This window comes from Dasypus novemcinctus, chromosome 3, assembly GCF_030445035.2.
Source record: "Dasypus novemcinctus isolate mDasNov1 chromosome 3, mDasNov1.1.hap2, whole genome shotgun sequence".
Lineage (NCBI taxonomy): Eukaryota > Metazoa > Chordata > Mammalia > Cingulata > Dasypodidae > Dasypus > Dasypus novemcinctus.
The window spans coordinates 83,948,007-83,971,340 of NC_080675.1; the positions used below are offsets into that span (position 1 = coordinate 83,948,007).

The following is a 23,334-nucleotide window of genomic DNA, read 5'->3' on the forward strand; positions in this document are numbered from 1 at the left end:
CTTTTTTTTTTTTTGAAAAGATGAAAAAGTACAGTAGGAGTCTCTGGGGCATGGGGTTTATTGTCTCATGAACCAAGGGAATTCATTCCATTTTTAAAAACATAAGACAAGAAAGCTATATTCAAATTTTCAGTTAATTACATGTTAAATATTTTCCAAATATATCCTATAATCAGGAATATGAAATGAGAAGTTTGAAGGGAAATAATCCTGGATGTACAGAAGTCAAAAGACCACTCAGTGCTGCTGCTTAACAGGGATGCTAGACTTGAATTTACACTTTCCTGGAGACTCAGTTCTTTCATCTGTAAAATGGAGATAATACTTGATAATACCTACTTCTCAGGGTTGTTACTGATATAGAACAAAAGCAGATTCTTTCCTCCTGGTGCATCATTAAAGTCAATTCCTGAGACACTAGGGTTTCAAAGAGAGAGTTACTGTGCAAACAGAGCACAGTGGCCTTCTAGCCCAAAACTGCCTCCCTGATCTGCAGAAATTCTATTTTATAACATCGAGGTGCTGCTAATGAAAAATTGGGGTGGAGCTGAACACAGGTTCCTTCATTAGTAAACATTAAGGGGCTGAACAGGACCAAGAGGCATGGGGTAGCAAACCAGGGTCAGTCACAAGGATTTGGAACAAATGTGTACAGAACAAGGGTCAGTTACAAAGTCTACCATATGAATATTAAACAGAGGTGGGTGGAGTGGTTACCATCCCGATAGTTAAGTATACACAAGAGTGAGTTCAATCGAGAATTACCATCCCAAAAGCAAGCATACCCAAGGGTGAGGTTAAGTTTAGAGTAACCATAAACAGGGGTGAGACCACACTACCTAACTTCATTAATTTCAGGTATTAACCTTCTGCTACTTTATATTATAAAGGCATCTACATAATGATTTAGTAATTATAATTATTTGTTAATACTTAACCCTTGGTTACATTATGAAAGGTTTTCTTTCTGGTGAACAGCGGTGCGTTTGCCTCCTACGACCGACCCAAGGGAAGCGTTTTTCCTATGGTCAGAACGCTGGGCTGTATTTTTTGCCCATAATTAGCATTTTCCTGCTCAAGAAGGGGTGGCTAAAGGCCAGGAGTGGAAGCTCAGGGTGGCGTGGGCGTCAGACTCCACAGGACACAGTGGGTCGCAGCTTTGACGTTTTGCGCGGAGGCCTTCAGCAGGAGCACGCTAAGTATATAGACACGGTGCAAAACCAGCGGAGCGTGCGTGCAGGAGTGCGCGCGGGGTGCTGGGAGCCAGAGCGGGTTGACAGCGAAGCGAAAAGGGCATCAGGGAGTAAATTAGAAAGGCGGTAACAGGTACCACCGAGGAAGCCCGAGGCCCCGTGGGCGACCGCGCCGGGACAGACGCGGCAGCACCCCCGGCCGCCCGGGGCCGCCGATTGGCGCTCGGGCGCCACGGGCTGCCCAGTCTCCGCAGCGCCCCAGGTGGCTGCTGGCGGCTTAGCTGCGGGGAGAGCCGCTTCGCCCCGCCTCCACGCGGCTCGGCTGCCCTCCGCAGCTTCCCCGCCCGGCTCTGCCTCGACCCTCCTCCCTTATCCCTCCCGGATCACGATGGACGCGGCCTCCCCGCGCTCCCGCCGGCAGCATCGCGCTGGCCTCTGAGCGGCAGGGCTTGAAGAGCCGTGTCTGGGGTGCGGACCCTGCGCTAGCCGCCGCCGCTCGAGGGAACCTCTCGCTTCCCTGTCACCAGGTCCCCGCGGAGGAAGGGGAGGGACGAGGCGCGGCTTTTCCTGTGCCGCCTGCCCGGCTCGACCTGCGCGGCCTGCGGCTTCCTGGGAACTCGAGGGCCGCGGCCGGGCCTGGCTCTGCCCGCGGCCTGCTTGGTGCTGGACGGGAGAGGTCTGGGACAACAAACCTCGGTAAGAGCCTACAGGAAGGGGAGGCGGGAGTGCCTCGGGCCGTCGGAAGGGCCGGGACTGGGGTCGAGATCCGGGGTGCCGGCGATGGGTCGAGAGCGACCCTAGCACTGGGTGAGGGCGGCCCGGCTGCTGCCAACTCCTCTGCTTGGCCCCTTTGTTACCCTCCCCCAGCCCTGCCCGCGGTGGGGCCCGGCTCGCCCGGCCGGAGCTGGACCCCGAGGCAGGACCCCCCTTGCCCTTGAGAAGGGTTTGCCGCGCGGTAGGGGCGAGGAACGTCCTGCCAGGCCTCGGAGTTCCGGACGCCGCTGCCGGGAGACCCGCCGCACAGCCCGGCCAGGCGGCCTCCTCTAGGCGACCGGGGCTTGCGCCTTCTCGAGAACTTCCCCCTCCTAGACACAGGTAGCTAACTTAGCTGGGGCTGGTGCCGGGAAACCTGAGCGCGGACTGTACCACCTCCACTCGGCGCAGGGCTCGGTGGGCCCGCCGCGGTGGGCTCGCCTGGCTGGTCGCCGCCGTTGGGTGCCCACCGGGACCCGCCGCTGGATTCACACACCTGCATCTGGGCCGAGTGGGACCCAAAAGTGTCTTCTGGTTAGGGCGCTTACGAACAGCTTTTGTAACGACTTGGCCTGTTCGGGCTGCTTTTGTGGTTTTGTTTTTTGTTTGTTCGTTTTTAATCAGTTGTCCTGTCCTGTGAAGTTAGGGGAAAGAGGGCCGTAGACATTGACCTATATGGTCCATTGCATTTACTTTTAGTATTTCTTTTTAAAGTTTTAAGAACAATTGTCAAGACTGTCAAAATTCCTAACCAAGTCTTAATTGGTGGATAGGTCTTGTATCTCATTAATGTTTGTATTTGGACATCTTTGAAATAGGGGTAAATAAATTGAAAAGTCAGCAGATTTTGTAAAATTGGAGGTAATTTTAAAGGAGAAGCTCAACTTGGAAGAGGAGAGTTGGGTCAAAGTGCTTAGAATCTCCTCATAGTACTGGATCTAACCTTTATGTGAAGATCAGTTTTGGGTGGGGGATGGGAACGAAGTTTTCTGGGGGAAAAAAAAAAGAGCCTTTAGTAGGTGTTCTTTGCCTTTTTGGCACAGACGGTAGTGATAACAGCAGTGGGATCCCAAGCCTGACTTTGACAAAGGCAGCTCTGGTTTCCAGTTAAACAGCAACCTAATCAGCTTAAAACCTTTTGCAAAACTCTTTGTTATTTAGTATAGTATGCTATCTGAATGTTAAACCCGAGGAATATGGAAGGTTGAAACACTGCATAAGCGTTCTGTCCAAACATACTTACTATAGTCTTTTCTCATTCCTAGGAGGACACCACAAAAATTTGGTTCTAGTGGATGTAAAAGGGAATTTTTAAACGCAAGCTGATCAGTCCTGGACATTTAAAGGACATTTCCCCTTTACTTTTAAAAATTTAAGCAAAGAGGCTTTTAAAAAACCATGGCAGATGTGGATCCGGATACATTGCTGGAATGGCTACAGATGGGACAGGGAGATGAGAGGGACATGCAACTAATAGCCTTGGAACAGCTATGCATGCTGCTTTTGATGTCTGACAACGTGGATCGTTGTTTTGAAACGTAAGTACATCCCATCCTCATCTTCCTTTGGGGTTGCTATACTGACATCTGTTTTCAACCATTTGCTGACGTAAGTTTGTGTAAAGATTTCAGTGAATTTTAAAACTGTTGTCTTTTTAAAAGTTCCTGCAGGATTTTACATTTACACTTTTTTGAGAAATAGAATTGGTAGGTGAAATAACTCCAGTGAAGATAATTGTGATGATAGGAGTGCATGTTTGCGTGTTGAATGAATGGGAATTAGTAGAGGATACTAATTTTAACCCATAGCTTGGTTGATTCATTTTCAAAATATGTCATGAACTGGGAAAATACAAATACTCATCTTCTGTAAAGGAAGCTATTTCTGTATGATGAAATTGACTTATAAAGTGATATAGATAATAACCAGCATGTTTTGAATTGTCCATTCCTTCATTGATATTAAGGCATTTTACTTTCATTAAAGAAAACCATTGGTTTGTAATTTCTACTTTAGAGAGAATGGAATGAATGTTACCCATATAGCATACTTTTGGGGATAATAGAGACAGATATTGGACTTTGAAGAGTCCAAACAATTTTATTCAGAGGTTATAATGTAAAATTTGTGAAAATATGTGAAAGAATTCCATTGGTATATAGGTCCTTAAAGCTATTTTTAAAGAACTCTTATTAAATGATATTTGCCCACTGGATTATCCATTTTTCTGAGTGTTGAGCCTATATTTGGTTTTTACTGTTTATTTTACATCTTGAATTCCAGTAATAAGTAATGGAAAAGTAGGATATTTCCATGTTTGCTTTAATGCTATTTTGAGGTAATTAGTACAGACTGTTAGAGGTGTTCATGTGAAATTTGCTATAATCTTTAAATTCTTTGAAGTGGAAATAAAGGCTCACTAAACTGACAGTATTTTTAATTGTTTTCATTTTGGGTTGTTTAATATTTCTTAGTTTTAAATCCCACTAAACAATACTATTACAATAAAAATCCTTATAAACCAAGTTTCTAAATCACAAGCAGTTAGTGGCCCATTTATTTCAACTAGTTTTTGTTAACTGACAGGATTTGAGTACATTTGAATAACTTAAACCCTCCATTGACACTTATTTCGGATTTTATAGAAAAGTGAAGTAGATTTTTGAGTACAAATAGATTTCATTAAAGAGTCTTTATTAACCTGAAAATTACTTTTGATATTTTACAAATTAAGTCATTTGCCATTGAAATCAGTTGTCGTTTCCTATCTTCTATATATTGCTACTATTTAGTAGAGGAATTTATACTGACATTTTGAAAAGGGTTATCATATTAAAACAATTTTAAAGGGAATTTTTAAAATGTAAATTTTATCCCTATATACATCCTATCAGTCTAACATAACAACTGTGTATATTTTTCCATGTTCCTTTCCATGCTTTATTTGTATTTAATATAATGCAATTTTAAGAAGAAATTAAAGCTGTCAGATGCCATTTACCAAGTGAGGGTAGAAGTGTATTTTGTCTTGAAATGGTTAAGTCCTCTTTCATGTAGTAAACCAGTAACTTCTAAAAAATTGACATTTGATTAAACTTTGTGACACTCTTGTTTTTAAATCTTAGTGTGCCTTATTAATTCTACAACCAGAATTTCTTGTTCTCACAAGGAAAAATTGTCTTGATTCCTTTTTTAATCCATTTTAATCCAGAGAGGCAGCATAGCAAGGTGGAAAAAATGGGCTTTGACATCAGAGACCTGAGTTCAGATTCTTGGTCTCTGCTACATGTTACTTAGCTTCTGAGAGCCTTACTTTTTTTTCTCTGTAAATGGCAGCAGTCTTATTTCAATGGGTTTGTTGTGAGGATTATGTGAGAAAATGTTTGTGAGAGGTGTTTTGAGTGAAGTGGGCCATTGATATTATTAAATATCCAATTTTGAATTTTATTTTGAGACTATTTCATGAAATAAATTTCTGAGGATCTTTTTAGGCTGTCTGAAACAGTCAACAGATAAGGCAGTGAAAACTGCATATTTTGAATATTAGGTAAAAATCTCCTTTAGTAAATTGGTTACATAAGGTGGAAGCAACTAGTCCTCTTATATTGAATAAAGTAAAACAAAAAATGTCCATACTTTCAGATACTTAAATTTTTTTTTCTTATGTAAAAAGATTTCCAGAACAATCATGGATAAAATACTGGATTCCTGTATATTACCCCACTTCCAACACCTTGTATTGGTGCTGAACATTTTTTACAATTGACGATAGCACATTTTTATGATTGCACTATTAATTAAAGTGGATGGTTCACTAATGCTCTTATGAACACCTATGTACAAATATGCTTTCAGATACTTTTGGCCTGATTAGCTTGTTTGAAAGTTATATGCCTGTTTAGTCTGGAAAGGCAGATGGAATGGTAGAAATAGTCGCTTTAGAATGGAATAGACATGGGTTCAAATATCTATCTCTGAAATCTTGTGATCGCCTTTCAGGTCTGTTTCCCCGTCCTTGTAGGTTTATTGTTAAGATTAAATGGGATAATGGAGGTGAAATATTTAGCACAATGCTTTTCACATAATAGTCACTGTTTCCTTACCTTCAGCTTAGTATGTATTATATGTAGCTCACCATTTGGGTTCAAGGTTAGTTTTTGCTTTCAAGTGTGATATGTCATTAAGCTAAAATTTAATACGAATATTAACTAATGAGCACTTTTGCATTCATATCAAAAATAAATGATCATTAAATATTATAGGTAGATAAATCCTGGACATTTATAGATCCTCCTACAAAATCTTCAGATAATGTATTTTTTAAAAAAAGATTTATTTATTTATTTCTCTACCCTTCTCCCTCCCCCACCCCGGTTGTCTGTTCTCTGTGTCTATTTGCTGCGTCTTCTTTGTCGGCTTCTGTTGTCAGCAGCACAGGAATCTGTCTCTTCTAGTTGCGTCATCTTGTTGCATCAGTTCTCCATGTGTGCGGCACCATTCCTGGGCAGGCTGCTCTTTCTTTTCACGCTGGGCGGCTTTCCTCACGGGCGCACTCCTTGCGCGTGGGGCTCCCCTACGCGGGGGACACCCCTGCGTGGCAGGGCACTCCTTGCGTGCATCAGCACTGCGCGTGGGCCAGCTCCACACGGGTCAAGGAGGCCCGGGGTTTGAACCGCGGACCTCCCATGTGGTAGACAGATGCCCTAACCACTGGGCCAAGTCCTCCATGCAGATAATGTATTTTAAAAGTTCTGTCTTCTGGGAAGAATCCCAGAAGATCTCACCAGAACATCTAGAAAATAGAATATTGGGGTTAGTACTTCTAAGTAGTAGTGGGCTCTATTTAAAATTTTTTTTAACTTAATTTTGAAGGCACAAAGGAATATAAGTAAAAATTAAGTCTCTTTCCCATTCTTGTCGCCTGGCTACTCAATTCCGTTCCCCTTTGTTGTAATTTAGGGATATGGAGAAGTTAGATGCAGATGTGTTAGGAATGATGGTAAAAGCTGAAGGGATTTTTGTGTCATGACTTGTATTTTGTCCCTGAAGTTGAAGATTAAAAAGGATGATAAAAGCGTAATTAACAGCACAGAATTACATATTTGAATGTGGTTAAAGGGGAAATTTTAGGTTGTATAGATGTTATCAGAATAAAAAAACCATAGGACTGTATAACACAAACAGTGAACCCTAATGTGAACTATGTGAACTATGGACTAAGTTAATAATGCAATTATAATAATATTTTTTCATCAGTTGCAACAAATATACTACAAATGCTAGCTGTTAATAATGAGGTACATAAGTACTCTATTTTCTACATGATTTTTTTCTGTAAACCTCCAACTTTTCTAATAAAAATATTATTTAAAAAAAGAATGATAGTATCTAAGATTGGTGTGGGGAAATTAATATATTTATATGGCACTAGTAGCTTTAGAGCTGAACTCCTTGCCTCTAAGCTAACTGTAACCAGGGTAATAGACTTAAGATACTGATTTGATCATACTACTCCCCTTCCAGAGTCTTCTGGGTTTTTTTACTTATTGGATAATTCTAAATACCTTCAAAGACTGTTCCATTCTCATTACTTACACACTACTAGCACTTTACTATATTTTGAATTTTCCATTGGACTATGAGCTCATATTTTGTTTTCATATTGCTAAGTATAGTGCCTTGTACACAATAGCTAATATCCACATATTTTGGACCCATTTTCCATTTATCCCTAAAATACCTATAGAAAATATTTCTGGAGTAGTGAAACTGAGTGGGCTAGTATGTTGGAGGAAGAATAGTGTATTCTTCTCTGTAGCAGGAATAGTAATAACATCAACATGTACTTTCCCTTCCTCCTTGCATTAATTTACTTGTCTTTTCCACATTGACTCGTTTTCTCTTACCTAGTGCCAGAGAAATAGGTAAATGAAGTTACTTTTACTGCATTAGTCCTGCCAGCTAATCCATTCCTACATAGGCAGTGTTCATTAAAATATGTATATTATTAAAAGTTCAACAAATGAATTTCTTTAAATAGACAGCGCTGTGTATGAGCTTCTTGTCAGTAGACGGCAGAGAGAAGTTTGGAAGAGGAGAAACATTCTCTATCAGGGTTTTTAACTTGGGGCTTTAGGGAGTCCATAGATGAGCTTCAGGGAGCTTTCATTAAGTTTACCAAAGTGTAACATAAAAATAAAAAACAACACTATTCTTATCTCAATGGGAAAAATACAATGAAAATTTAGAGGTAGGTTTTTAAAATTTTATTAGAGAAGTTGTAGGTTTGCAGAAAAATGATGCATAAATTGCAGAGTTTCCATATTATTATTATTTTTTTGTTTTGTTTACTACCTTATTATTGACACTTTACATTAGTGTGGTACATTTGCTGCAATTGATGATTGAACTCATTTCTTTTTATGACTGAATAATGCTCTCTTGTGTGTTTTACCACATTTTGTTTATCCATTCTTTGGTTGATGGACTTGGATTGCTACCATCTTTTGGCAGTTGTGAATAATGCTATGAACTGATCATTGTGTTAATACCTGCGTTGAGTCCCTGCTTTCAATTCTCTTGGGCATAAACCTAGAACTGGGATTACTGGGTCATACGATAATTCTATACTTAACTTTCTGAGGAATTTCCACAGGGGTTGCATAATTTTATATTCCCACCAGCAATGAACAAGTGTTTTTATTTCTTCACATCCTCTCCAAAGCTTACTCTCTTTTTTGTCAATGGTAGTCATTCTAGTGGGCATGAGATGGTATCTCATTTTGGTTTTGAGTTGCATTTCCCTAATGGCTGATGATGTTGAGCATCTTTTCATGTACTTATTGGCCATTTGTATATCATTGATGTTTTCTGGATTTTTATCTTCCTCCTTTGGATGGGCCATCATTTCCTGTTTGTTTGTCTTATTTTTTTTTTGTTGTATGCTGTACATTTTATTATTTTAAACTGTTAACTCTGGGATTTAATACCTGTGCTGTTTCTTGATTTTGAATGCAGCTAGTGATATGACATTTTCTTGACTCCAGGAGCTAACAAAACCAAACTCACCAATGCAAAAACACCTTTCACAGCCTTCACAAATTGGCTTTCTGTTGGCTGGTACGCTTCTTTAGCATTTGGTTCTCCTAGCAACTCCTTTTTTTTTTTCCCCTTTGAGCCTATCAACTCTTTAATTGTATTTAAAATTTTGTGCTATAGATGAATACTTTTAGCGTTATTTGGGGAGGGCTGTGATTATTCTATGCACGATACTTCATTTTTATTTATCTAATTTACATGTTGTTATGTTAGCACTAACATTTTTATTGAATAGTTCCATGAGTTTTGCAAATGCATAGATTCATGTAACCACAACCACAATTGAAATACAGAACAGTTCTAAGACCTCAAAACATTTCTTAGTGCTGTCCCTTTGAAGCCATATATTTTCCCCACCCCAATCTCTAACAACAAGGTCTGTGCTCTCTCTTTAGAGTTTTGACTTTTTCAGAATGTCATACAAATGGAATCATACATGAAATATGTAGCCTTTTGATTCTGGCTTTTTTCACTTAATGTATTTCATTTGTTACTGATTTCTAATTTCTAGTTTAATTTTATCATGGACAGAACATATTTTATATTACTTCAAGGATTTTAAATTCATAAGGTTCATTTTATGGTTCAGGATATGGTCTATTTTTAGTGAATGGTTCACTTGCAATTGAGAAGAATGCGCTTTTTTGGGGTGGAGTGTTTTACAAGTGTCGATTTGGAAAAGTTGACTGATCTTGTTCATGTCTTCTATATCCTTGTTGATTTTCTATCTACTTGTTTTGCGGGTTTCTGAGAGAAGAGTCTTGAAGTCTCAAAGTATAGTTGTGGATTTGTCTGTTTCTCTGTTCAGGTCTCAGTTTTTGCTTCATGTTTTTTGAAGTCCTGGTAGATGCATAAACATTTCAGTTTTTTAAACCCTCTTGGTGAATCAAACTTTTTGTCATTATGTAATGACCCTCTTAAATAGAGTCTATTCCCTGGAAATTTTTTTTGTTCAGTGGGAATGCTACAGTGGAAACAATCTTTTCACCTCAATGTAGAAATTTAGTTTTAAACTTTTTCTGTTTTAATTATGTCCATTACTTGAATCATACTCATTTGTAGTGTGATATTAGGATAGCCACTTCAGCTTTCTTTTGATAGCGTTTACCTGATATATCTTTTTCCACCCTTTTAGTTTTAACCAATCTGTATCATTATATATATAGTATGTTTCTTGAAGCCAGTCCCTTTTAATTGGTAGGTTTTAGACCACTTTAATTTAATGTAAGTTTTGATATTTTTAGATATATGTCTATCATTTATTAATTTATTTTTGTTTGTTCCCTCTCTTTTTTTGTTCCTTTATTCCTCCTTTCCAGCCTTTTGGATTATTGAGTATTTTGTAGCATTCTCTTTTGATTTACCTATTGATTTTTTGGCTATATCTCATTCTAGTTTTTACTACCTGTTCTAGGGATTATAATTAAAGTTAATATTTTATGACTTCTAGTAAAATGAAGCCTTACAAACATATTGGTCCTTTTTTCTCTGCCTCCTTTATCTTAAAGTTGTCATGTATTTCATCTATAGTCGTTGAAACCCTCACCATACAGTGTTATAAATTTTGTTTACAAAAGTCAATTTACAAGGAAAAAAAGTCTCCTTTATTTACCAAGATATATTATCATTTCTGTCGTTCTTCCTTTATTTTTGAAATTCCATGTGTCTCTGCATCATTTCCTTTACTTCAGTATTTCTTTTAGGGAAGGTCTGATGATGATTCTCTTTAGTTTTTCTCCATTTGACTGTCTTTATTTTTGTCATTATTGCATTGCGTACAGATCTTTTTTGTTTTTGTTTTAGTTTTGCTATAGAATTTTAGATGACAGTTCTTTTGAACATTTTTCTATTTTATTTTTTATTTCTCCCCATCCCCTCATTGTTTGAACTTGCTGTGTGCTGTGTCTTTAGAAGGCACCGGGAACTGAACCTGGGACCTCTGATGTGGGAGGGAGGCACTTAATCACTTGAGCCACCTCTTTTCCCTGCTTTGGTGTATCTCTCATTGTTTTTTTCCTTCTGTGTCTCTTGTTATGTCAGCTTGCCACTCCTGCCTGTTGCATCAGCTTGCTGTCTTGCTCGTTTTCTTTAGGAGGCACCGGAAACTTCTGCTCCCTGCTTAGTGGTGTCTCTCGTTTTTCTTCTTGTGTCTCTTGTTGCATCATCTTGTTCTATCAACTTGTGTCAGTTTGCCATACCTGCCCACCCTGCCAGCTTGCTGTCTTCTTTAGGAGGCACTGGGAACCGAACCACAGACCTCCCATGTGGTAGGTGGGATCTCAGTTGCCTGAACCACATCTGCTTCCCTTGAGCATTTATAAAATGTTCCATTGTCTTCTGGCCTTTATGGTTTCTGATGATAAATCTGCATTCATTCAAATCTTTGTTCCTTATAAGAATTTTTAAAAAAAGATTTATTTATTAATCTCGCCCTCCCCCCCCATTTTGCGCAAGCTGTCTGCTCTCTGTGTGTTCTTCTGTGTCTGCTTGTCTTCTCTTTAGGTGGCACCAGGAACTGATCCGGGGACCTTCTGGGGTGGGAGAGAGGCACTCAATCTCTTGTGCCACCTCAGCTCCCTGGTCTGCTGTGTCACCTATGATCTCTCCTCTGTCTCTTTTTGTTGCATCACCTTGCTGTGCCAGCACTCCACTCGGGCCAGCACTTCTTTGTGGGCCAGTTCTGTGCTTGGACCAACGTGCTTTTCACTAGGAGACCCTGGGAATTGAACCCTGGATCTCCTATATGGTAGACGGGGGCCCAATTGCTTGAGCCACATCTGTTTCCCTGCATTGTTTGTTTTTTTTTAAGATTTATTTTTATTCCTTGTCCCCTTAACCCCCCACCCCAATTGTCTCTGTGTCCATTCGCTGTGTATTCTTCTGTGTCTGCTTCTATTCTTGTCAGTGGCACTGTGTCTCTTTTTGTTGCGTCATCCTGTGTCAGCTCTCCATGTGTGCGATGCCACTCCTGGCCAGGCTGAGCTTTCTTTCGCTCTGGGCGGCTCTCCTTATGGGTTGCACTCCTTGCACATGGGGCTCCCCTACGCGGGAGACACCTCTGCTTAGCACGGCATCAGCACTGCACGTGGGCCAGCTCCACACAGGTCTAGGAGGCCCTGGGTTTGAACCGTGGACCTCCCATGTGGTAGGAGGACGCTCTATCCATTGAGCCAAGTCCTCTTCCCTGCATTGTTTTTTTTTTTTTTTAAAGATTTATTTATTTTATTTCTCTCCCCTTCCCCTCCTCCCACCCCAGTTGTCTGTTCTCTGTGTCTGTTTGCTTTGTGTTCTTCTTTGTCTGCTTCTGTTGTCAGCGGCATGGGAATCTCTGTGTTTCTTTTTGTTGCGTCATCTTGCTGTGTCAGCTCTCCATGTGTGCGGCGCCTTTCCCGGACAGGCTGAACTTTCTTTTGTGCTGGGCGGCTCTCCTTACGGGGCACACTCCTTGTGCATGGGGCTCCTCTACAGGGGGGACACCCCTGTGTGGCATGGCACTCCTTGCGTGCATCAGCACTGCACGTGGGCCAGCTCCACATGGGTCAAGGAGCCCCGGGGTTTGAACTACGCACCTCCCATGTAGTAGACGGATGCCCTAACCACTGAGCCACGTCCGCTTCCCTGCATTGTTTTTAACTTAAGTTTTTTGCAGTTTGATTATGTCTTTGTATGGTTTGCCTTTGAATTTAGCTTGTTTGGGGTTTGCTCAGCTTTTTGAAACTGTATAGTTACGTCTTTTGACAAATTTGGGAAGTTACTTCAAATATGTTTTCTTTTTCTCCTATCCTTCTGTGTCTCCAAAAGCACAAATGCTAGATCTCTTGGTATATTTCTTCAGGTCTTTGGGACACTGTTCTTCCCCCGCCCCCCTCCTCCCCCCCATGTTTTTCTCTGTTCTTCAGATTGCATAATTTTTAATTATTTATCTGTGAGTTTATTGACTCTTCATTTTTTATATCCATTCTGCTCTTGAGCCGATTTGTGAATTTTTTGTTTCACATATAATATTTTTTATTACTGAAATTTCCCATTTCTTTTTCATACTTTCTATTTCTTTATTGAAAACTTCTATCTTTCCATTTCAAGAATGCTCACATTATCTCATGGAGCATAGTTATAAAAGCTTATGTAAAGTCTAGTCTGATAATTCCAACGTCAGTGTTATCTTGGGGTTGTATAGGTTGATTATTTTTTCCCTTGAGTTGATCATGTTTTCTTTATTTTCTTTATTTTATTTTATTTTATATTTTATTTTATTTTATTTTATTTTTTTTTACCACCCCTACCCCCCGTTGCGGCTTGCTTGCTGTCTGCTCTGTGTTTATTCACTGCGCGTTCTTTCTGTGTCTGCTTGTCCCCCTTTTTGTTGTGTCATCTCGCTGCGCCAGCTCTCCGCAGGCCGTCAGTTCTTAGCGAGTGCGCGCTTTTTGGGCCCGGGCCAACTTGCCTTCACAAGGAGGCCTTGGGATGTAAACTCAGGGCCTCCCATACGGTAGATGGGAGCCCAGCTGATTGAACCACAGCCGCTTCCCAGGTTTTCTTTATTTTTTTGTATACAAATAACTTTGGATTTTATCCTGGACGTTTGGAATTTTATATTGCGAGCCCCCTGGGTTTTATAAAAAATTCTCTGTAGAATGTTGATTTTGTTGTTGTTTTCTTTTGTCTTAGCAGGCAGTCAGACTGTTTAAATTCAGAGTGCAAGTTCTCTCCTACCTTTTGTGTGTGGTGGTCTCATTTTCTGTTTAGGTTTCAAAGCCTTTTCTGTGTTGCTTGGGTCTACAGTGTTCATGTGTCACTCATGGTTTAGTCTGGAACTTATACGGTGGTTTATGTCATAGTTCAGTTTTCAAAGACTTTGCTTTGCTTCCTTGGCACTGTTCTTCACGTAGACAAGTTGAATGTGAGCTTGGGAGTTGTGCCAGGGTACCTTTTCAGCTCTTTTGTCTCCTAGGTATCCCCAGCATTCTACAGCTCCCAGGAGCCTCTTTTATTAGTCCTGCTGTTAGAAAACCAGGGCTTCTCTTGAAGTTTTAGCCATATATACACTTGCATGCAACATCTCCATCCCGGTACTACCCTTCCACTATTCCTCTCTCCTCCTGCGCTGTCTTACAACTTCTGAGACTAGGACTTCCTTCCCTTCAGGGCGAAGTTATTTGAGAAAAGAGGGAAAAAAAATAATGGGATTCCTCCCTTGCTCTGTGGACCTCAGGGGCTCCTTTTTCCAGCTCCTTTGATAAGAAAGGTGAGCTTTCTCTTGGGTTCTTAGATGCTTGTGCCACCTCCACTGCTATCATTCAGCTTTAGGAGCAGGCCTGGCCTTTTTTTTTTTTTTTTTGAGGTACTGGGGGTCAGAAATGGAACCTAGGACCCCCTATGTGGAAGGTGGGCACTCAATCGCTTGAGCCACATCTGCACCCCAGGGCCGTAAGGCCTCTCGGGGAGAGAATAAAAAAGTGAGAATTTCTCCTCATATCCTATGACTCACAGAAGCCTCTTTTCTCACTCCTTTCAGAGTTTCTGTAGTATGTTCCCACTGCACCATTTTGGGACTTGGCCTATCAAAGCTGGGAGAGAAAAGGGGAAAGGAATGAAACATTGAGACTCAGTTCTAGTTTAAGTTTTGAATTCTGTCCTCAGTCCATATGCTTTTGTTTACTTTTCAGAGTCCTCAGGTAGTTGCATTTTGTGTTCTAGCCAGAGTTTTTAGTTGTAATCATTGGGAGAACTAGGCCATAGTAAGCTATTCCATCTTACTAGCCCCTAAGTTAAATTTATTTTTTCGAGTTACTAAACGCATTTAGTTGGGACACTTGTAAAAATCAGAAAAGTTTAGAGAATGTATAATTATCTATAATTGTACTATCTAGAAATAAGCCATTTTAACTGTCTGCTGTAGTTCCTTCTTTGCATATTTTTCCTTATAAGCACATTACTGTCTTTGTTTCTCTTTGTCTTCCTCTTCTCTTTCTCCTCACTATTTCTGTCCAGCAATTTTTGGGTCATTACAAATTCTAAGTAGCCAGTTTTGTTGTTTTTTAAAAAATGACTACATAATATATCATATTGTGTGTTATAATGTGCTTACTCATGTCCTGGTTATTAGATATTTAGGTTCTGTTGCAGTGAGCATCTTTGACACACATTTTTGCCTGGACTTAAAAATTGCATGTAAAGGAAGTTGACGTTTCCTCAACAGTTTGAAATAATATTTGATCATTTTTAGAGGTCTGGCCAAATAAAATGGTACCTCTTTTGGTAAAGGGCCTTGTGGTTTTTTTATTATTTTGAACTTTGTAGTTGTAAGAAAATCTAATTGAACTTCATGTTACAAGTTTTCATTCTTTAGTGGAACGAATGAGAGGTTGGTAACTTTTGATTACTTGGAAATAGGAATGGAAATTGTAAAATGGTGTTAATATACGCCCAGTGTGATAGTTTCATATTCTGTATCTGCCTCAAGTACATGTTCATTTAGAAATAAAGTCAAATGTAAATGATTTTATTCTGGCATTTATTTCTTGTGCTATTCTAATTAGACTTTTTATATCTTGAAATTGGTATATAGTGAGACAACTTTAGATGCTTGGTTTTTTTATCCCTTGATGTGGGTTTGAATAGCCTATGTTTAATTTTTAAAAATTTGTTAATTCTATTATAGCCAGTCAAATTTTGAGATATAAATTTAACAAATATTTCTCAAATTAACAAAAATTGAAAGTTTTTGAAATTTAAAGTTCTCTGTGGCATATGAATAGAGAATAGGTACTCTAATGTGCTTATGGTAGTATTTTACATTGGTGTAGCCTCTTTAGAAATCAATTTGATAATATACAGAAGTCAGTTTGATAATATACAGAAGTCAGTTTGATAATTTACATACAGAAAGAGTTTCTGAGACTTTCCTTCATAAATACTAGTACAAGTGTGCAAAAATATGCTTATAACTTTGTTCACTGCAGCACTGTTTCAAATAGTAAAAAACTGGAAACTGACTAATTGGTTAATAATGTATGGGCATTATATTAGATATTATGTGGACATTAGAAAGAGCTGTATCTGTATATAGTCAATGAAAGATGGTAAAAATGTATCAAGGAAATAAATTACAGTACAGTATTGTTTGATCATTTGTAAGTAAAAAACATGAAATAACTTATAGAAAAATTGGAATAATACTCATCAATATTTAGGTAGTGTTTGGTTAGAATTATGGGGACTTTTGCTTTGTACATAGGTATTTCTATGATGTTGTCATTTATATGACTTGGTATTGCTTTGCACTCAGAAGAAAGCTAAAACAGTCCATACTCTAGTGGGTTCATCTGATTTTGAAGCCTGATCTCTTGCCCTTTGGTTCTGATTTCAAACTGTGCCAAAATGGCTATAGATTATTTATATTTATTACCTATTACTGTGTGACAGATCACCCCAAAGTTAGTAGTATACAGTAACAGTCATGATGCGAACAGATTCTCTGGATTATGAATTTGGGAAGGGTAGAGTGGGTATGACATGTCTCTGTTCTGTGATGTCTGGGACCTCAGCTGGGAAGTCTAGAAGGCACGTGGTGACTTGACAGCTGGGTTTTGTTCTCTCACTTGCAGTTGATGCTGGCTTTTAGTTGGGATCTTGCTTTTGTTTTTTAGTTGGAACACCTAAATGTGGCCTCTCATGTGGCTGCCTGGGCTTCCTCACAGCGGGGTGACTGAGTTCCAAGAATAAGAGACCTAGAAAAATCAAGTAGAAGCTTGTATCACTTTTTAGTGACCTGACTTCAGAAGTCACATAGAGATCCTTTCCACTCTAATCTTAAACTTGCTTCAGTTCATGGGGAGTGAACAGACCCTCTCAATGGAAAGAGTATCAAAGTCACATTGTCAAAAAGAACATGAGGGATGGGAGATAATGTTGTGGACATCTTTGGAAAATACGTCATATAATTCTTCAAGGCTCCATCCTCTGTACCTGCTATTCCTTTTACTTAGAAAACTTTATTCTTGTCTGCTCGGTCTACTTCTAGCATAAGGTTCGTTGAGCATCTATTATGTGCTGAGCACTCTACAACATATTTTATGTATGTTATCTCAAATCCTTGGAATAACTCTTCCAGGCAGGGAATACTTTGCTTTAATGCAAACTTCATCCTTTATGGTAAAGCCTTCCTTTCCCCTAAATCCTTGAGTTTAGATTTCCCTCTCAGAACCTTTCATGATCCTCTTTCATAGCACTTCTTATATTCATTTTTACTTAATTATGTTATTTTTCTCCTTAAATGGAATTTCTTGAGTTGGTTTATTTTCATGTATTCATTCATCAGTTATATTGTTTGATAACAAGTACTGGGCTTAATAGTAGGAAAATAGGGATGGATAAGGTACAGACCTGACCTCAAGTACCTCATATTTTTATGGTGGAGACAGGCAGGTAAATGGGTAAATGTATTACAGTTTGAGGAATGGTTTTGATAGATGGAGATCACTAAATGCTTTGAAACCACCTAAGAGGAACATAACTGAGAATGGGGCGTGAGGTTGATCTAAGGCAGGCTTCCTGGGAGAGGTGCCTTCTCAACTGAGTCTTCCTAAAATTTCTGAAATTTAATTGTTTAAATTACCTTGAAAAAGGAAAAGTTATGAATAAGAGGAGAAGAGGATAAAATCCAAATTTATCAGGATTATATACATGGCCCTTCATGATCTGGCCAGTGCTTACCCTCATCCATTTCCCCTCTCCATCCCTAGGCACACAAACACCCCATTCATGTTTTACCAACTATAAGAACTACTTATAATCCTCATCCCAACCTAAGTTTTCAGATACTCATGCCCTTTTACCTGTTCTTCCCTTTGCCAGTAATGGTATTAACCTTTTCTCTTTTTCATAACTATTCCTTTATTCAACAGCTACTGTTTTATAAAATAAAAAAGACATTACTCTTTTAGACCATTTTGTTCCTTAGTATTATTAACATTTTCACCCTGCTATTCTTTTCCATTTACTACTTCTGCATATGTAGAGCACAACAAAACTGCTTCAAGATTCTGATATGCTGAGCTGTCTTCTTACCAGAAAACTATGAGGCGAGATTCTGTAATCTAGCCTCAAAGCATTTAATTCCTGTCTCAGAAAAATTACAGTTGACTGTATATTATAGGATTCCAGTGTTGCTAGCTAGTAAATCCACTTGTGTTTAATCACTAACGCTCAGGTATGAAATGTAATATGTCTTCTAAAATCTTCTTTGATAGTATTCCTGCTGCAGGACCCCTTAAGAATCATCAAGTGGATATTAAAGAGCAGAGTTAATAATTTGAGGTTAATATGGGTGTTTTTTAAAAGCTGCTGAAAGTATGGGAGATACTTGCACACATTAAAGATCAGAGGAAAAATAATTCTACTAAAACATTAAGAGTACTATGGGTTTCACGGAGAATTGTGGGACGATGGTGACGGACTAACAGGCAGAGCTGAATGCTGTCACAAAACAATGAAGAAAGAACCAAAAACTGTCCGAGGGACCTACTTTGGGGGTCAGCAGTCCAGGACAGTGCTACACAACTCCCAGGAGGGTGAGGGATAGAGACAAAGAAGCTGAAATGACAAACATAAGTTACCAAGTCCCCATGGCAGCTGGGAAGGGCTCCCTTCCCCCATTGCCAAAATATTCAACTAGGATAAAACACCTGGCTCTCTGCAGCCAACTGAGAGGGGAACAGACATCATCCTCCCTGTCAGCTGTTTAAAGGGAAAAGGGAGGGAGGTTGAGTGCTTTTCTTCAGTGATTTTGGACAGCAGAGCCGGCTTTAAATCTTTAGTTTAACACAGGAACACAGGAAAGCTGTAACTGAACACGTCCATGGAAAGGTGCGCTAACTAGCACCATCTGCTGGCTAGTCTGGAAATTGCATGGACAGAAGCTTAACACGCTCTGTACCCAACCCCTGGGAGAAAATCTGTGCTTCACTGGTCTGATTTAGAAAACTTAAGCAGGCAACTTTAGAGACTGACAGTAAATTGAACCAAATATCAAAGAAGAGCTATGAAAAGAAAAAATACAATAGGCAAGAGAGAGAAACTGGCTATCAGAGTAAATTCACCAATGTATTCTGATACCTAGACATCAACAAAAAATTACAAGCCATACTAGGAAATAGGAAGAGATGGCCCAGCCAAAAGAAGAGATGCAGGGTGTAGGACAATCAGTGATAATCACACAACTCTCCAAAATCACTTCAAAGAATTTAAAGAAAAGATGACTAAAGGAATAAAGGATATTAAGACACTTAGAGAGCATAAAGAACAACTTGAAAGCCTGCAAAGATGTAACAGATGTTCTGTCCCCCTCCCCACTCTTGTTTAAAGGAGGTACCAGGAATTGAACCCAGAACCTTGTCCATAGGAAGCAGGCACTCAACCACTGAGCTATATCTGCTTTCCAGTGACAGAGTAACAGACCTTATGGGAATGAAAGACATGATGGATGAGATTAAAAATACATTAGAGGCACACAAAAGCAGATTTGAATTGCCTGAAGACGGAATTAGTGATTTTGAAGGCAAAACATCTGAACTGGAAAACACATAAGAACAGACAGAGAAGAGAATGGAAAAAATGGGGGAAGCGGATTTGGCTCAACTGATAGAGCATCCGCCTACCACATGGGAGGTCCAGGATTCAAACCCAAGGCCCCCTGACCCATGTGGTAAGCTGACCCACGTACAGTGGTGATGTGTGCAAGGAGTGCTGTGCCATGCGGGAGTGTCCCCTGCGTAGGGGAGCCTCATGCACAAGAAGTGCTCCCCATAAGGAGAACCGCCCCATGTGAAAAAGTGTAGCCTGCCCCCAAGTGGCACTGCACACACGGAAAGCTGATGCAGCAAGATGATGCAACAAAAAGAGACACAGATTCCGGGTGCCACTGACAAGAATACTAGTGGACACAGATGAACACACAGCGAATGGATACAGAGAGCAGACAACGGCGGGGGGGGGGGGGGGGAGAGAAATAAATAAAAAAAAATAAATCTTAAAAAAAAAAATGAAACAGGGTCTCAGGGAATTGAATGGCAACACGAAATGCACAAACCTTTGCCTTATTGGTGTCCTAGAAAGAAAAGAGAGTGGAAAAGAGGCAGAAAGAATATTTGAAGAAATAATGGCTGAAAACTTCCCAACCATAATGAAAGACATAAATATCAATATCCAAGAAGGACAGTGCACCCCAAACAGAATAAATCTGAGTAGACCCACCCTGAGACACCTACTTTGCAGAATGACAAATACTGGAGATAGAATTCTGAAGGCAGTAAGAGAAAACAAGGCATCACATGCAAGGGAAACTCACTCAGATTAAGTGCTGACCTAGGGAAACTCACTCAGATTAAGTGCTGACCTCTCGTCAGAAACCATGGAGGAGAGAAGAAAGTAGTATGATGTGTTTAAGGCACTGAAAGTGAAAAACTGCCAGTCAGGAATCATGTTTCTGGCAAAGCTGCCCTTTAAAAATGAAGGTGAATTCAGAGTCTTCACAGACAAACAAAAACTTATAGAATATGTTACCAAAGCAGTAGATTTACAAGAGACACTAAAGGGATGCTGCAGACTGAAAGGAAAAAACAAGGACTAGAGATTTGGAGGAGTTTAGAAATGAAGATTATTAGGAAGGATAAACTAAAGGATAAAAAAGACAATAGAATGATATGACAACAGAGAGCTGAAGGACAAAATGAGTGAAATACATAGTGCCTTTACAGAAATAACACTGAATGTTAATGGATTGACCTCCCCAATGAAATGACTTAGACTGATAGAATGGATAAAAAAATATGAGCTGTCTATATATTGTCTACAAGAGACCCACCTTAGATGTAAGGACACAAATGAAAGTTAAGAAAAAATGTGTTCATGCAAATAGCAATCAAAAAAGACATGGAGCAGACCAGATAAATGTAAAATAACATTATAGGATATGAACAATGATTACTCAGTGCAACTGGCAAATTGTTCCTGTGATCAGTATTCTGTAAATTTTTTTCATACCAAATAAATACCTGCTTTTAATTGAGGAGGACTGGAGAAGAGATATATTTTTGGGTACTTCGTTTTTCTGTAACCCTTTCTTATTTGCATTCTTTAATTAAAATAATCTATCTGGATCAATAATGATTTAGCATGACTACTGTTGAAAAAGATTTTGAGTTTTTCAGCGTCATAAAATTAGGAGTTAGAATTTTATTATCTGTGGTAATTCATTCCAATAAGATATGAAGAATTCCCAAATAGGAATTTGATTATACAGAAAGAATTATGGCCTAAGTGGAAATTAAATAACGAGTTAATTTCATTCTTAGAGATTATTGTGTTCAGTATTTAGAGCTGTAATACAAAAAGTTTTTCTGCTTGTATTAGTCAGCCAAAAGGGTGCTGATGCGAAAAACCAGAAATTGGTTGGATTTTTATAAAGGGTATTTATTTGGGGTAGGAACTTACAGATACCAGGCCATAAAGCATAAGTTACTTCCCTCACCAAAGTCTATTTTCACGTGTTGGAGCAAGATGGCTGCCGACCTCTGTGAGGGTTCAGGCTTCCCGGGTTCCTCTGGGCTCAGCACCTCTTTTCTCTACGAAGTCAGCTGTAGACTGTCAGGCAAAGGGCTCTCTTTCTCTCTGGGGCTCCAGCTTCAACATCAAATTCCTAACATTAAAACGCCAACATTAAAAGCTCCCAACTCTGTCCTTTGTTATGCCATTATCTGTGAGTTCCCACCACCAAGGGCAGGGACTCAGTGCTCCAAATGATGTGGCCCAATCAAAGCCCTAATCATAACTCAATCACGCCCAGGTACAGACCAGATTACAAACATAAATCCAGTATCTATTTTTGGGATTCATAACCATATCAAACTGCTATACTCCTATATCAGAATTATTATTTATATTTGTAAATGTTTGTTGCTATACTGTTTCTTATAATTGATTATATTAAATCTAACTTGGCCTTACCCTATTTTTTAAAATTTGTAATTTCTTTCAATCTGTTTTTCTACTTTATTTTATAATTTTGCAATAAAGTTTTTTCCTAATAGTTAAAAAGGAAAAAAAGAGTACTACATTATCTGCAGCTCATTTACAGCTCAGTCTTGGCAGAGAAGTTAGAAGAATGTATTTGATGTCACATGGCTGAGATTTCTCCTAAATTATGGTCTTTCATATTTTAAGTGTCGATGAAATTCAAGGATTGTTGATACCTCACAAATTCTTTTTGATAAAAACTGTCTAATGGAGGTCTATATAACAGACATTAGACTATTTGAAGGAGGGAAGGAGAGGTGAATTTCATTAGTTTAATATGGTGTCAGGAACTTACCTAACTATTTAATGTATATAATTTTGTTTAATTTTCATAACATCCTTATAAAATACATATTGTTTAGATATTATCTTTGCTTTACAAAACAGGCTCAGAAAGGTCACATAGCTGCTGTTCAGTGTTTTACTGTGGTATGTTATTCCCTAAATCAGTGCTCGTTCTCCAAAACATGAGCTGAACAATGTCCCTGCCTTTTAAGGCCCTCTTTTGTAAACAAGGAAATAAAGTGATATACAGTATAGACTCTGTTTTTATGAGTTTTGGGAACATGAAAGTAACACTTAACTATTTGGGGTGGTTAGGGAAGGTTTTATAGAGCAGTTGATGATTATGCTGAACATTACTAGGAATTTATTTTCACTTTAAAGTATATAATAACATAAATATTGCCATTTTAACCATTTTTAGTGTATCATTCAGTAGCATTAAGTGCTTTCATAATGTTGTGCTAGCATCACCAACTTCATTACTAAAAGGTTTTCATCACCCCAAACAGAAACTCTTTACCTATTAAGCAGTAACTCCTCATTCCTCCCACCCAGGCCTCTGGTAATCTCTAATCTTCTTTCTGTCTCTTAATTCGCTTATTCTAGATATATCATATAAGTGGAACCATATATTATTTGTGCTTTTTTGTCTGACTTACTTCACTTAGCATAATGTTTTTGAGGTTCATTCATGTTATAGCATGGATCAAAACTACATTCCTTTTTATGGCTGAATAGTTTTCCATTGCATAGGTATACTACATTTTATTTATCCATTTATCCATTATTTATCCACTGATGGACACTGGGGTTGTTTCTACCTTTTGACTGTTGTGAATAACGCTGTTATGAACATTGGTGTACAAATATTTGAGTCCCTGCTTTTCTATTCTTTGGGATATATACTTAAGATGGGAACTGCTGAGTCATA

General features: G+C 39.0%; 1 protein-coding gene across 6 annotated transcripts in view; it reads left to right on the top strand.

The window, feature by feature from the left end:
* The first annotated feature begins 1,467 nt into the window (after positions 1–1,467).
* HECTD1 (HECT domain E3 ubiquitin protein ligase 1) overlaps positions 1,468–23,334 on the top strand; it is a 103,878-nt gene continuing 82,011 nt past the window's right edge. For 3 of the 6 annotated variants that reach the window (XM_004467924.2, XM_004467927.3, XM_004467926.2), the window contains exons 1-2: positions 1,468–1,889; positions 3,212–3,484. In XM_004467924.2, the coding sequence (XP_004467981.1) occupies positions 3,345–3,484 (140 nt within the window). In that variant the 5' untranslated portion in view covers positions 1,468–1,889; positions 3,212–3,344. The remainder of the gene's footprint in view (positions 1,890–3,211; positions 3,485–23,334) is intronic. The other 3 variants (XM_004467925.3, XM_058293612.2, XM_058293611.2) reach the window with 1 other exon arrangement.